This window comes from Salvelinus fontinalis, chromosome 7, assembly GCF_029448725.1.
Source record: "Salvelinus fontinalis isolate EN_2023a chromosome 7, ASM2944872v1, whole genome shotgun sequence".
NCBI lineage: Eukaryota > Metazoa > Chordata > Actinopteri > Salmoniformes > Salmonidae > Salvelinus > Salvelinus fontinalis.
In genome coordinates this window covers 63937544-63952451 of record NC_074671.1, presented here as the reverse complement: position 1 = coordinate 63952451, position 14908 = coordinate 63937544, and the positions used below count along the sequence as shown (strand labels likewise).

The 14908-nt window shown below is 39.9% G+C and overlaps 2 protein-coding genes across 3 annotated transcripts in view; both read right to left on the bottom strand.

Annotated features, from left to right (window-relative positions):
• The window catches only part of LOC129860165 (zinc finger protein 883-like), a 57739-nt gene extending 43459 nt beyond the window's left edge, over positions 1 to 14280 (bottom strand). Inside the window, exon 1 of the mRNA XM_055930526.1 lies at positions 14119 to 14280. Coding sequence (XP_055786501.1) covers positions 14119 to 14221 — 103 coding nt within the window. The 5' untranslated portion in view covers positions 14222 to 14280. The remainder of the gene's footprint in view (positions 1 to 14118) is intronic.
• LOC129860178 (gastrula zinc finger protein XlCGF17.1-like) lies at positions 150 to 13775 on the bottom strand. 2 transcript variants are annotated; one of them, XM_055930555.1, is made up of 3 exons: positions 13374 to 13775; positions 6039 to 6287; positions 150 to 2781 (listed from the first exon to the last, which is right to left on the bottom strand). In XM_055930555.1, exons 1-3 carry the CDS (start codon positions 13474 to 13476, stop codon positions 1766 to 1768), a joined length of 1368 nt encoding a protein of 455 aa, XP_055786530.1. In that variant the 5' UTR covers positions 13477 to 13775; the 3' UTR covers positions 150 to 1765. The 2 variants fall into 2 exon arrangements, with proteins under 2 accessions (XP_055786530.1, XP_055786531.1); XM_055930556.1 differs by lacking the exon at positions 13374 to 13775 and adding an exon at positions 7170 to 11655.
• Positions 14281 to 14908: the final 628 nt, after the last annotated feature.

Genomic DNA, 14908 nt, shown 5'->3' with positions numbered 1-14908 from the left:
GTAGAACATACTGGCGGCTAGCTAATTGGCATGTAGAGGTGTAGTGACATGTATTGAGTAGATACATAGACATTTAAATTAGTTTGAATGACATCAATTAAACAAAAACATTGCATTGTCTGTATAAGTTTGACCAGTACAAATTCATGTATAATATGTATTTTTAATTAGCACATCAAGTTCAATGCAGTCAACCAAATACTAGATTTATTATTTTCGTCATTGAATGTAAGACAATTTAATAAACACGTAGTCATTTCAAAGTATGTGTATCATTAAACAAAAGTTACTTAGTAGTAAAAAAAATTATCCACACAAACTAATGATGAAAACTGATCACACCATCTCTATCTGATACATGTTGTATCTACTAACTCATTCCCACAGAAAACTGATCATCACACCATCTCTATCTGATACATGTTGTATCTACTAACTCATTCCCACAGAAAACTGATCATCACACCATCTCTATCTGATACATGTTGTATCTACTAACTCATTCTCACAGAAAACTGATCATCACACCATCTCTATCTGATACATGTTGTATCTACTAACTCATTCCCACAGAAAACTGATCATCACACCATCTCTATCTGATACATGTTGTATCTACTAACTCATTCCCACAGAAAACTGATCATCACACCATCTCTATCTGATACATGTTGTATCTACTAACTCATTCCCACAGAAAACTGATCATCACACCATCTCTATCTGATACATGTTGTATCTACTAACTCATTCCCACAGAAAACTGATCATCACACCATCTCTATCTGATACATGTTGTATCTACTAACTCATTCCCACAGAAAACTGATCATCACACCATCTCTATCTGATACATGTTGTATCTACTAACTCATTCCCACAGAAAACTGATCATCACATCATCTCTATCTGATACATGTTGTGTCTACTAACTCATTCCCACAGAAAACTGATCATCACATCATCTCTATCTGATACATGTTGTATCTACTAACTCATTCTCACAGAAAACTGATCATCACACCATCTCTATCTGATACATGTTGTATCTACTAACTCATTCTCACAGAAAACTGATCATCACACCATCTCTATCTGATACATGTTGTATCTACTAACTCATTCCCACAGAACGGATCATCACACCATCTCAATCTGATACATGTTGTATCTACTAGCTCATTCCCACAGAACACTGATCATCACATCATCTCTATCTGATACATGTTGTATCTACTAACTCATTCTCACAGAACGGATCATCACACCATCTCTATCTGATACATGTTGTGTCTACTAACTCATTCCCACAGAAAACTGATCACACCATCTCTATCTGATACATGTTGAATCTACACTGATCATCACACCATCTCCATCTGATACATGTTGTCTACCAGCTCATTCCCACAGAAAACTGCAGAGGGATGCAGTACCACCCAGTCAGCCATCAGACTCCATTGTTACAATGTGAGAAGCCTCAGAGGGCATTCAACCCTAAGGGCAAATTCAAGATACTCTCAATAACTTCAGAGTAAAAGCTAAAAAATAAATCAAATATATATTTTTTAAACTGACAAGGTGCACACTGATCAGTAAATTAACGAGAAGCTAACATTCTACAACACTCCCTTTCCACTGCACAATTCTCTTACAGTGAGAAACAGTAGGATCCCAATAGTGGTTTACTCTTTCTTAAATGTTATCAAATTCACTGTTACCACTTAATTTATGAGATGAGAAGGAAGTGATGGTGACTTTAATCTTAGCTTGTCTGAGAGAACTGATGAGGCTTCTCTCCTGTATGTATACGCTGGTGTGTTGTTAAGCTGCTCGGATCAGAAAAACTATTCCCACAACCAGAGCAGGAGAAAGGCTTCTCTCCTGTATGTATACGCTGGTGACATTTTAAGGTATCCAATCGGGTGAAACTCTTCCCACAATCAGAGCAGAAGTAAGGCTTCTCTCCTGTATGTATACGCTGGTGACATTTTAAGGTATCCAATCGGGTGAAACTCTTCCCACAGTCGGAGCAGAAGTAAGACTTTTGGTCTGTATGTATTTGCTGGTGACATTTTAACTTCTCCAATTGGGAGAAACTTTTTCCACAGTCAGAGCAGAAGTAAGGCTTCTCTCCTGTGTGTGTTCTCTGATGAACTGTTAGCTCAGATGATGTTGTGAAGCATTTTCCACAGTCAGAGCAGGAGTATGGCTTCTCTCCTGTATGTACACGTTCATGTACTTTTAAGGTATCCAATCGGGAGAAACTCTTTCCACAGTCAGAGCAGAAGTAAGGCTTCTCTCCTGTGTGTGTTCTCTGATGAACTGTTAGCTCAGTTGATGTTGTGAAGCCTTTTCCACAGTCAGAGCAGGAGTAAGGCTTCTCTCCTGTGTGTATACGTTGGTGTTTTTTGAAGTTGCTCTGTTGAGAGAAATTCCTCCCACAGGCCGAGCAAGAGTAAGGCTTCTCTCCTGTATGTATACGTTGGTGTTTTTTTAAGTTGCTCTGTTGGGAGAAACTCTCCCCACAGTCAAAGCAGGAGTAAGGCTTCTCTCCTGTGTGTACTCTCTGATGAACTGTCAGAGCCCTTGATGTTGTGAAACTCTTCCCACAGTCAGTGCAGGAATACAGATTTTCTTCTGTGTGTATTTTTAGGTGTATTTTTAGCTTTGATAGAATTGGGAAAATCTCCTCACAATGTGGGCAGTGGTGAGACCTCTTAGCTCTGTGATCTTCCTGCTGTTGCTCTCTGGATGAAGAGAATGTCTCAACATGGTCTCCTGTGTGAACAACAGAAAAACCAATCAGTTGGTGTGATACACACTGAGAGTCAAAACATTAGGAACACCTGCTCTTTCCATGACAGACTGACCATGTTAAAGCTGTGATCCCTTATTGATGTCACTTGTTAAATCCACTTCAATCAGTGTAGATGAAGAAACAAATTAAAGGATTTTTACGGCTTGATACAATTGTGACATGGATTGTGTACGTGTGCCATTCAGAGGGTGAATGGGCAAGACAAAATATTGAAGTGCCTTTTAACGGGGTATGGTAGTAGGTGCCAGGCGCACCGGTTTGTGTTAATAAATGCAATGCTTCTGGCTTAATCCATGCGCAACAGTTTCCTGTGTGTGTGAAGAATGGTCCACCACCCAAAGGACATTTAGCCAACTTGAAACAACTGGGAAGCATTGGAGTCAACATGCGCCATCATCCCTGTGGAAAGCTTTCCACGCCTTGTAGATTCCATGCCCCAACGAATTCACGCCGAGGGCAAAAGGGGGGTGCAACTCAACATTTGGAAGGTGTTCCTAATGTTTTGTACATTCATTGTACATGTCAAGCAAATACATTTGATGCACTTTTTACATTAGCAGTTGACACAAAGTGCTTATACAGAACTCCATCTTAAAACACCAATAAGCAAGCAATGCATATAAGCACAATGGCTAAGAAACTCCCCAGAACGCAGGAACACTAGGAAGCAACCTAGAGAGGAACCAGTCTGAGGGGTGGCCAGTCCTCTTCTGGCTGTACCGGGTGACATACAGTGCATTCGAAAAGTATTCAGACCTCTTCTCTTTTTCCACATTGTTATGTTACAGCCTTATTCTAAAATGGATCTTTATTTTTTTTTTTTTACAAATCTACACACAATACCCCATAATGACAAAGCTAAAAACAGGCTTTTTGAAATGTTTGCAAATGTTTAAAAAAAATGTTAAAAAAATTCAATCCTTATTTACATAATTATTCAGACCCTTTGCTATGAGACTCAATTGAGTTCTGGTGCATCCTGTTCCCATTTATCATCCTTGAGATGTTTCTACAACTGGAATCCACCTGTGGTAAATCCAATTGATTGGACATGATTTGGATAGGCACACACCTTTCTATATAAAAAGGTCCCACAGTTGACAGTGCATGTCAGAGCAAAAACTAAGCCATGAGGTTGAAGGAATTGACCGTAGAGCTCCGAGACAGGATTGTTTCGAGGCACAGATCTGGGGAAGGGTACCAAAATATTTCTGCAGCATTGAAGGTCCCCAAGAACACACTGGCCTCCATCATTCTTAAATGGAAGAAGTTTGGAACCACCAAGACTATTCCTAGAGCTGGCCGCCCGGCTAAACTGAGCAATCGGGGGAGAAGGGCCTTGGTCAGGGAGGTGGCCAAGAACCCGATGGTCACTCTGACAGTGCTCTAGAGTTCCTCTGTGGAAATGGGAGAACCTTCTAGCAGGACAACCATCTCTGCAGCACTCCACCAGTCAGTCCTTTATTGTAGAGTGGCCAGACGGAAGCAACTACTTAGTAAAAGGCACATGACAGCCCGCTTGGAGTTTGCCAAAAGGCACCTAAAGGACTCTGACCATGAGAAACAAGATTCTCTGGTCTGATAAAACCAAGGTTGAACTCTTTGGCCTAAATGCCAAGCATCGCATCTGAAAGAAACCTGGCACCATCCCTACGGTGAAGCATGGTGGTGTCAGCATCATGCTGTGGGGAGGTTTTTCAGCAGCAGGGACTGGGAGACTAGTTAGGCTCAAGGGAAAGGTGAAAATAACAAAGTACAGAGAGATCCTTGATGAAAACCTGTTCCAGTGTGCTCAGGACCTCTGACTGGGGAGAAAGTTCACCTTCCAACAGGACAACAGCCAAGACAACGCAGGAGTGGCTTCGGGACAAGTCTCCGAATGTCATTGAGTGGCCCAGCCAGAACCCGGACTTGAACTTGATCTAAATTTTCTGTAGAAACCTGAAAATAGCTGTGCAGCGATGCTCCCCATCCAACCTGACAGAGCTTGAGAGGATCAGCAGAGAATAATTGGAGAAACTCCCAAAATACAGGTGTGCCAAGGTTGTAGCATCATCCCCAAGAAGACTCTAGACTGTAATCACTGCCAAAGGTGATTCAACCAAGTACTGAGTAAAGGGTGTGAATAGTTATATATTATATATATATAACGCAGAAACTCCCCAGAACTCCCCAGAATGATAATATATATATATATATATATATATAATATATAATAATATATAATATACCTGTCTCCTGGTAGCGCCTGCATGCTCTGGACACTACGCTGACAGACACAGCAAACCTTTTTGCCACAGTTCGCATTGATGTGCCATCCTGGATGAACTGCACTACCTGAGCCACTTGTGTGGGTTGTAGACTCCGTCTCATGCCACCACTAGAGTGAGAGCACCGCCAGCATTCAAAAGTGACCAAAACATCAGCCAGGAAGCATAGGAACTGAGAAGTGGTCTGTGGTCACCACCTGCAGAATCACTCCTGTTTTGGGGGGTGTCTTGCTAATTGCCTATAATTTCCACCTTTTGTCTATTCCATTTGCACAACAGCATGTGCAATTTATTGTCAATCAGTGTTGCTTCCTAAGTGGACAGTTTGATTTCACAGAAGTGTGATTGACTTGGAGTTACATTGTGTTGTTTAAGTGTTCCCTTTATTTTTTTGAGCAGTGTATATAAAAGCTGAAATCACATTTGCACATATACACATTTTCAAAAATGTATCAAAACCTGTGTTTTTGTTTTGTCATTATAGGATATTGCATGTAGATTCATGGAGGGGGGGACAATTGAATCAATTTCAGAATATGGCTGTAACATAACAACATGTGGTAAAAGTCAAAGGATCTGAATACCTTCCAAATTCACTATATTTATTCATATCAGTAGGCTGTACAATACAGGGGAATAAAACAACTCTAAAAGTCGATAAGACTTGAAAGCTAAAAAAGGTACAAAAGGGTTACTACACTCAGAACTTTAAAACACTGTCAGTTTGTCTACTTCACTTCTTTAGTCTACTCTCTGATCACTCCAGATAGCCCAGTGAATAAAACAAATGCTGACAATACTGGTGTCAAAACATGCAAGTCTCAGTAGCATGAAATAACATCTACCTTCTCAATGAAACTGTTCATCATGAAACCGTTCTACAGCAACTTTTCATGAACAGTGGGAAGTTGGAACGAACAACAAACTTAGATAAAACCTGCTCTTACCATGAGAAAGAGATTTCCCAATCTTCTCCTCCTCTTCTTCATCTTTAATGTTGACATTCAGCTCCAGTGTTTGACTGCAGTCTTCCAGCTTCACTGATGCCATCTCTGGAACCTCCAGTGCAAACTGGGCTCCACTGTCACAATCAGGACCCAGTGACAGTAGGTTTCTACTCAGTGTGGAAGGAGAGAGGCAGGCTGGGTCTGTCCTCACTGTTGATGTTACCGGCCTCAGACTCAATCCGAGTTGGCCTGTATTAACAAAGAGAAACGGACACAAAAGTTAGTCTTGACAGTTCTGGCACTTACTTTATTCTCTTAAAAATATGTAGTTTTTTACTTCTTCAATTATCTTATTTCAATAAATCAGGTTGCTATGCATTGACAACAAAACATTAATTTACATTAGACGAGTGCACACTTTAAATTACACAACGTAAGTGCACTTAAGCTATAGTAGATTTCCTACATTTACATAAATGCATAAATTACTCAAGCCATTAACGTTGCAGTGTTTGAGGAAGCACTATGAACAATTTTCTTGAATAACGTCGTCTTCACTGTATTATTTCACCCACAAAAAAACGATTGTTTCTATCTATAATGTGAAATACAATGTGTCTGAATATTATTACACATGTAAAAAAAAATTACAAAAATAAAAGATAAACATTGTATTCAGCCTCACAACCGTATGGCAAGTGAAATTGTTGCTCTCTGGTGCATATATATATATAAAAAATATAAATATAAAAAATATAAATATATAAAAAAAAAAAATTGCTCTACGGTGCATCTGCACTGCCTGCACTGAAGTCCGTTGACGCTGACAGAGCTGGTGCCGCCATTTTACAAGCTCGCGAATTTTACACAAAACCAATAACATGTAAAAGGAGCTCAGAAATCGCAAATAAATAATTTATTTCAAAGGTAATTTCATAATCTATGTTCATTGACTCAGACAAACCCAAAGTCTCTAGCTATCGACTTATAAATTGTTTTTAGTCACGTTTTCCTCTCACTCGGTTTGAAGCCAAATAACACAAAACCTTTACCAAACGTGATAATCTCTTACCTAGCACGTTATGACATGTTATTTTGATATTAGACAGTTTAAAACGTGCAATTACATACCTGTAGTAATACATTTAAAAACGGACACAAAAGGTATCTTGACAACACAGTTCTAGTTCCGGAACTTCTTGTTCCCCCACTACAACCAAAGATGTTTTAAGTTAAGTTGTAATGTCACAAGCACAGTGAAATTCCTTTCTTGCAAACTCAAAACCAAATAATGCAATTATCAATAAGCATATATTACTAGAAAAAAACACACAAGAAATAAGAATAGGAAATACACAAATAAGTAAGCATACTATAAATACAGCAAATAGTTAAAAAGTCAGTTCCAATACCTTATTTAGATGTGCAGGGATACTGGAGTGATGGCGGTAGATATGTATAGAGGTAAGTGGCCTGGGCAACAGGATAAGATAAAGAGAATAGCAGCAGCTTGTATGTGAGTGGGTGTGCGGGTGTGTAGTCAGTATAAATGTATGTGCATACTGTGTGTGAAAGGAGAATGTGAAAATCTTAAAATTGCACCATCTTTTCCTGCACCTATACACTATCCCCCAGAACCCACCACTTTAGCCCTAAATGATCCTACAACAGGCTGTCCGCCTTGGAGGATGGAACCCCTTCCCTCAAAACCGACTGTAGATCTTCTTTACTAAAATCTCACACTCAAATATTCCTCTGCTGCTGCAACTATCACATGTACCTTCTGTGATTTCCACTCCACCTGTGCAGTGCAGTTCATCACCATGGCTATAAACGCAACATGTCCAACCTTACTAAAGCTCATCCTCTCGGGATCTTTCTCTCTTCAGACCTACTCACTGGGAGGCTCCGTTGCCCTTGGGCTACCATCTACTCTCTTTATTGTCTCGGCATAGGAAACGTTCTGCCCCACTTAAACTGACAATTTCAACCTGTCTTCCTCACAAGGCATTTCAGATCCTCAGCTGCATTGGCAACCTCACTGTTGACACACAGTGCTTTCTGTATCCCAACTGTACACTCCCTCTGACTTTGCCCTCCTGCACTTTCCTCACATCGTGGGATCCCTCTTCTACACACTGCTGCAACATGTCCAAATCCTTGGCACCTAAAGCACCGTAGCGGAGCAGATTCAGAACATAGGCCCTCACGGAATACCTAATCTAACCTGACCTTATCAGGTAGCAACTCTGTCAAAGCTCAACAAGACAGACATGCTTTTCTGAGTCTCACCATTGCCACCGGGTCTACGTCTTACCAAACAGCTGGCAACACAAACACTAGGAATATTCCTTTTCATTTGATCCCCCTCTAACCCACTGATCACCCCTTTGAGCAGGGCCCTACTCCGGAGAGTAAAGCACACCACAGGTTGAGACCCGGGTCGCGTGACTTGAAGCACCCACTTCCTCTGGGCGGTGGATAAGCAAAAAAATCTAAACAATTCCACTTCGAGACTTTGTAACACAGATATAACCATTCCCAGTTTGTTTTTTACCCAACTTGACAAAACGTATGGGTGGGCCAAAAAGCAAGAATCGACGCCTTCTAAAAGTCTCACTCCTACCTGTCCAAAATCATCTCTGGTAGGTTTCTCAGGGCAAACGTTTGAAGTCTCAACTACACCCTGTGGTGTAAAGTATTTTATTTTTTTTACAACTTTTACTTCACTACACTTAAGAAAATTAGGTACTTTTTACTCCATACATTTTCCCTGACACCCAAAAGTACTCATTACATTTTGAATGTTTAGCAGGACAGGAAAATGGTCTAATTCCCACACTTATCAAGAGAACATCCCTGGTCATCCCTGCTGCCTCTGATCTGACAGACTCACTGAACACATGCTTTGTTTGTAAATGGATGTCCAAGTGTTTAAGCGTGACCCAGGCTATCTGTAAAAAAATTAAATAAACAAGAACATGAGGCCTGGTTGGCCTAATAAGGAATTTAAAATAATTTACACTTGTACTTTTACTTCTGATACTTAAGTATATTGTATATATAGTCCAACCTATATATCCTACTATATATATTTATATATAGTATATAAATGTAATAAAATGTATGCACTCTACTGTAAGTCGCTCTGGATAAGAGCGTCTGCTAAATGACTAAAATGTAAATGTAAATGTATATTTAAAACCAAATACTTTTACTCAAGTACTATTTTACTGGGTGACTTTCACTTGAGTCATTTTCTATGAAGGCATCTTTACTTTTACTCAAGTATCTCAATTGGGTACTTTTTCCACCACTGACTACACCTGTCTACCGCAGGTAGGCCCACTTAATCCTGGACTGGCTCAACCTCCATTTCAGGATCATCAAGGTTCTCAAGAGAGCATGTAGACCTATAAATATGATTACTCAGTTTGTATTCAGGAGACAAAAGGTACAGTTGAAGTCGGAAGTTTCTATACACTTAGGTTGGAGTCATTAAAACTTGTTTTTCAACCACTCCACAAATTTCTTATTAACAAACTATAGTTTTGGCAAGTCAGTTTGGACATCTACTTTGTGAATGACAGGTAATTTTTCCAACAACTGTTTACAGACAGATTATTTAATTTATTTTACTCACTGTATCACAATTCCAGTGGGTCAGAAGTTTACATCCACTAAGTTGACTGTGCCTTTAAACAACTTGGAAAATTCCAGAAAATTATGTCATGGCTTTAGAAGCTTCTGATAGGCTAATTGACATTTGAGTCAATTGGAGGTGTACCTGTGGATGTATTTCAAGGCCTTCAAACTCAGTACCTCTTCAAACTCAGTGCCTCTTTGCTTGACATCATGGGAAAATAAAAATAAATCAGCCAAGACCTCAGATTTTTTTTTTGTAGACCTCCACAAGTCTGGTTCATCCTTGGGAGCAATTTCCAAATGCCTGAAGGTACCACATTCATCTTTATAAACAATAGTATGCAAGTATAAACACCATGGGACCACGCAGCCGTCATACCGCTCAGGAAGGAGATCCGTTCTGTCTCCTAGAGATGAACGTACTTTGGTGCGAAAAGTGCAAATCAATCCCACAACAACAGCAAAGGACCTTGTGAAGAGGCTGGAGTAAACAGGTACAGAAGTATCTATATCCACAATAAAACGAGTCCTATATCGAAATAATCTGAAAGGCCGCTCAGCAAGGAAGAAGCCACTGGCCCAAAACTGCCAGAAAAAAGCCAGACTACGGTTTTCAACTGCAGATGGGAAAAAAGATTGTACTTTTTTGAGAAATGTCCTCTGGTCTGATGAAACAAAAATATAACTGTTTGGCCATAATTACCATTGTTATGTTTGGAGGAAAAAGGGGAAGGCTTGCAAGCCGAAGAACACCATCCCAACCGTGAAGAACGGGGGTGGCAGCATCATGTTGTGGGGGTGCTTTGCTGCAGGAGGGACTGGTGCACTTCACAAAATAGATGGCATCATGAGGAAGGGGAATTATGTGGGTATATTGAAGCAACATCTCAAGACATCAGTCAGGAAGTTAAAGCTTGGTTGCAAATGGGTCTTCGAAATGGACAATGACCCCAAGCATACTTCCAAAGTTGTGGCAAAATGGCTTAAGGACAACAAAGTCAAGGTATTGGAGTGGTCATCACAAAGCCCTGACCTCAATCCTATAGAAAATTTGTGGGCAGAAATTAAAAAGTGTGTGCGAGCAAGGAGGCCTTACAAACCTGACTCAGTTACACCAGCTCTGTCAGGTGGAATGGGCCAAAATTCACCCAATTGATTGTGGGAAGCTTGTGGAAGGCTATACAAAACATTTGACCCAAGTTAAACAATTTAAAGGCAATGCAACCAAATACTAATTGAGTGTATGTAAACTTCTGACCCACTGGGAATGTGATGAAAGAAATAAAAGCTGAAATAAATCATTCTCTCTACTATTATTATGACATTTCACATTCCTAAAATAAAAGTGGTGATCCTAACTGACCTAAAACAGGGAATTTTTACTAGGATTAAATGTCAGGAATTGTGAAAAACTGAGTTTAAATGTATTTGGCTAAGGTAGATGTAAACTTCTGACTTCAACTGTATGTTTACATCTTTGTTCGAGGTGTACACTCGGGACACAAATCTCTGAAGCGCCATTCTTACGCTTTCGCATCATTGCACTACATTTAGCTCCAGGTCAGATTCTCTCCCGTGTGAATAAATTGGTGTCTTTTTTAAGTCCCCAGTTGAGCAGCGGCGGTTCGCCCAATAGGAGAAGGGGGTAGCGGCATCTCAATACCCGACCGGAGTATGAGCGAGTGGGTGTGTCGAAAGGAAAGTAGTGGGCTTGTGGAAAGGAGTGAATCGAAAGCGCTGTGCTATAGGTTAGACTGAGTCGAAAGCGCTGTGCTATAGGTTAGACTGTTTGATTGCACTGTGGTGGGTTTCTCTCTTCCTTTTCTTACCACACAACTACCATACATTCAGGGTTGAGGACTAACAGATTACATGTTATCCGTTACATGTAAAGGGATTACAAAAAACGGTAACTGCAATAAATTACCAGCAAAAATATTGTAATCAAATTACCGATACTTTTGAAAAACTAGAGGATTACTTCAAGGATTACTTTTAAAAATTCTGAAATTATTTTTGCTGGAAAAAAATAAAAATAATTCTCAATGCCATTCAAATCAGCATTGGAAAAAAGGCGCATGTTTAAATTTGTTCCACCTGAGTGAGTCTGACCACAAATCAGAGACCACTATGATGACACACCAAATTATCCAACTTGAATAAAAGCTTGGAGGTAAGGATGACAGTAGTGGTGTAGTCTACAGTGATACGGATATCACTTATTATTGTTATCTACATAGCGCATTGATGTGAATCACACTGCTGCTCTCTCATTTAGCTATTTGCACCTTACGGATTGTGGTTGTTGAGGATGTCTGTTCAAAAATCTAAATGTGTATTTGAATCCAATAATGGTTTAATTCAAGAAGTTGAAGCTGCCTATCAATCATTGATTTTGAAACCAGTGGACAGCCAGTGAAAAATTCACTCTTGCAACAGCAGCATAGTGTGGATCCAAGCCTATGGAATAAAAGTGGGGCTTTTAATGCTCAATCTAATTCATGCTGATAAAAATAAAAAAATCCATAGGCCTAATGGACACATGCTCAAACTTGCACACTTGTGATAGCCCCTTTTTAAGTCTATCTGTTTAGGGACTTATACATTCTATATACACAGTACCAGTCAACGTTTGGACACACCTACTGATTCAAGGGTTTCTTTATTTTTACTATTTTCTGCATTGTAGTATAATGAAGACATCAAAACTATGAAATAACACATAAGGAATCATGTATTAACCCCCCAAAAATTAAAATAATTAATAATTATTATATACAATTAATAATTGTACAGTTTCAGCTACAAAACTGACAACTCTTTATTAAAAAAAAAAAAAAAAAGATTGATGGTGTGCTTCATGTGCTGTACGTTGGGCCCCCGAGTGGCTCAGCGGTCTAAGACACTGCATCTCGAGTACTAGAGGAGTCACTACAGAAACCCTGGTTTGAATCCAGGCTGTATCACAACCGGCTGTGATTGGGAGTCCTATTGGGCGGCGCACAATTGGCCCAGCGTCGTCCACGTTTGGCCGGTCATTGTAAATAAGATAGTTTTTCTTAACTGACGTGCCTAGTTAAATAAAGGTTAAAAAAAGTGCAGCTGTCACCTTGAAAATGGCTACTAGGTAGCTACTTCATACTAGGTTGCCATGGCTACTAGGTTGCCAGAGTAGTGCTTGTCAAGCGGAAGCGAAGGGCACTGTGTCCCTTTGTTGTTGACGTTCATGTTTACCCCATTGAGTAGTAGACTGTATACTGAACCGAAATAAAAGCAACATGCAACAATTTCATTGATTTTACTGAGTTACAGTTCATTTGAGCAAATCGGTCAATTGAAAGAAATGAATTAGGCGCAAATCTTTGGATTTCACGACCGGGAATGCAGATATGCATCTCTTGGTCACAAATACCTTTAAAAAAAAATAAAAAAAATGGGCCTCACAGTGGTCTTCAGAATCTCGTCAAAGTATTTTTGTGCATTCAAACTTCCATCGATAAAATGCAATCATGTTCGTTGACCATAGTTTATGCCTGCCCATAACATAACACCACCATGGGGCACTCTGTTCACAACGTTATTAACATCAGCAAACCCCTCGCCCACACGACAGAAGCAGAATTTAACCCAGCATTAGACTGGGTCATAAATTATGGAGGTCTAATTTACGAAGATAGAGCCTGCTTTTACCATGATTAACACATTTCCCAATCTTCTCCTCCTCTTCTTCATCTTTAATGTTGACGTTCAGCTCCAGTGTTTGACTGAAGTCTTCCAGCTTCACTGATGACATCTTTGGATCTTGCGGTGCAAACTGGGCTCCAATGTCACAATCAGGACCCAGTAACTGTAGGCTTGGACTCGGTGTGAAAGGAGAAAGGCAGGCTAGGTTTGTCCTCACTGTTAATCTGTCAACTCCGGTTTGGATCCCAGTCCTAAATAGAAGTCTGAGATCAACTTCCTGGTCCTGTGCATGCCACACCCCCTCCCATTGTACTGTATGTATGAACAGACTTTGAACAATGGCTTCCTAAAATGCTGTAGTGATAACTAACACGATAGGAAAGGTTGTGGTAGACGTGGCACATTACAGGTGAGTTCTTCGATTATGTTGAATGGCTGTTGGCATCCAATAAATGTTGCACTACCGCCACCTACTAGACTGGAGTATAACTCTTATACATTGCTTGAAAGTTATTTCATAGTTTTGATGTCTTCACTATTATTCTACAATGTAGAAAATAGAACAAAATAAAGATAAACCCTGGAATGAGTAGGTGTGTCCAAACCTTTGACTGGTACTGTACATTTATGTTAATCCAGTAGCATGAAATAACATGACCTTCTCATTGAAACAGTTCTACTGCAACTTTTCATGAACAGTGGGAAGTTGGAACGAACAACATACATTTAGTTAGATAGAACCTGATCTTACCATGAGAAACAGATTTCCCAATCTTCTCCTCCTCTTCTTCATCTTTAATGATGACATTCAGCTCCAGTGTTTGACTGCAGTCTTCCAGCTTCACTGATGCCATCTCTGGATCCTGCAGTGCAAACTGGGCTCCACTGTCACAATCAGGACCCAGTGACTGTAGGCTTGGACTCCGTGTGGAGGGAGAGAGGCAGGCTGGGTTTGTCCTCACTGTTGATGTTACCCTCCTCAGACTTAATCTGAGTCGGCCTGAAGTAATAATGAGCAACGACACAAAAATTGTCTTGACAGTTCTGCCGCTTTCTTTATTCTCTAAAATTCTATTTTTTTTTGTTCAATGATCTAATTTCAATAGATCAGGTAGCTATGCATTGACAACAAAACATGAATTAATTCACACTAGACACAAATTCCACACTAAATCACAACGTAAATACACTTCATCTAGAGTAGATGTCGTACATTTACATAAACGCATAAAAGACCCAAAACCATTTAGGTTGCAGTTGTTGTTTTAAGCAGCACAATTAACTATTTTCTGGAATAACCTTGTCTTCACTGTATTATTTAAATCACAAAAAAACGATTGTATTTCCTGTTCACACCATAGTAACAATTATAGATATAGAAAGAACTGAATGTGTCTGAATATTGCTACACATGTGAAAAACGGATAAACATTACATTAATCTTCAAACCAGTAGTGTAGCTGTGAATTTGTCTCTCTCGGATGCACGAGCACTGCCTGCACCGAAGTCCGTTGAAGCAGACCGAGTGGGCGCCACCATTT

Bases quoted from the DNA above. Each gene is read 5' to 3' on its own strand.
- LOC129860178 (XM_055930555.1), bottom strand. From the start codon at position 13,476: ATGTCATCAGTGAAGCTGGAAGACTTCAGTCAAACACTGGAGCTGAAC. The intron at 6,288-13,373 runs GTAAAAGCAGGC...TTGTTAATACAG, and splicing joins TGGGAAATGTGTTAATCATG to GCCAACTCGGATTGAGTCTG. The intron at 2,782-6,038 runs GTAAGAGCAGGT...TTGTTCACACAG, and splicing joins TGGGAAATCTCTTTCTCATG to GAGACCATGTTGAGACATTC.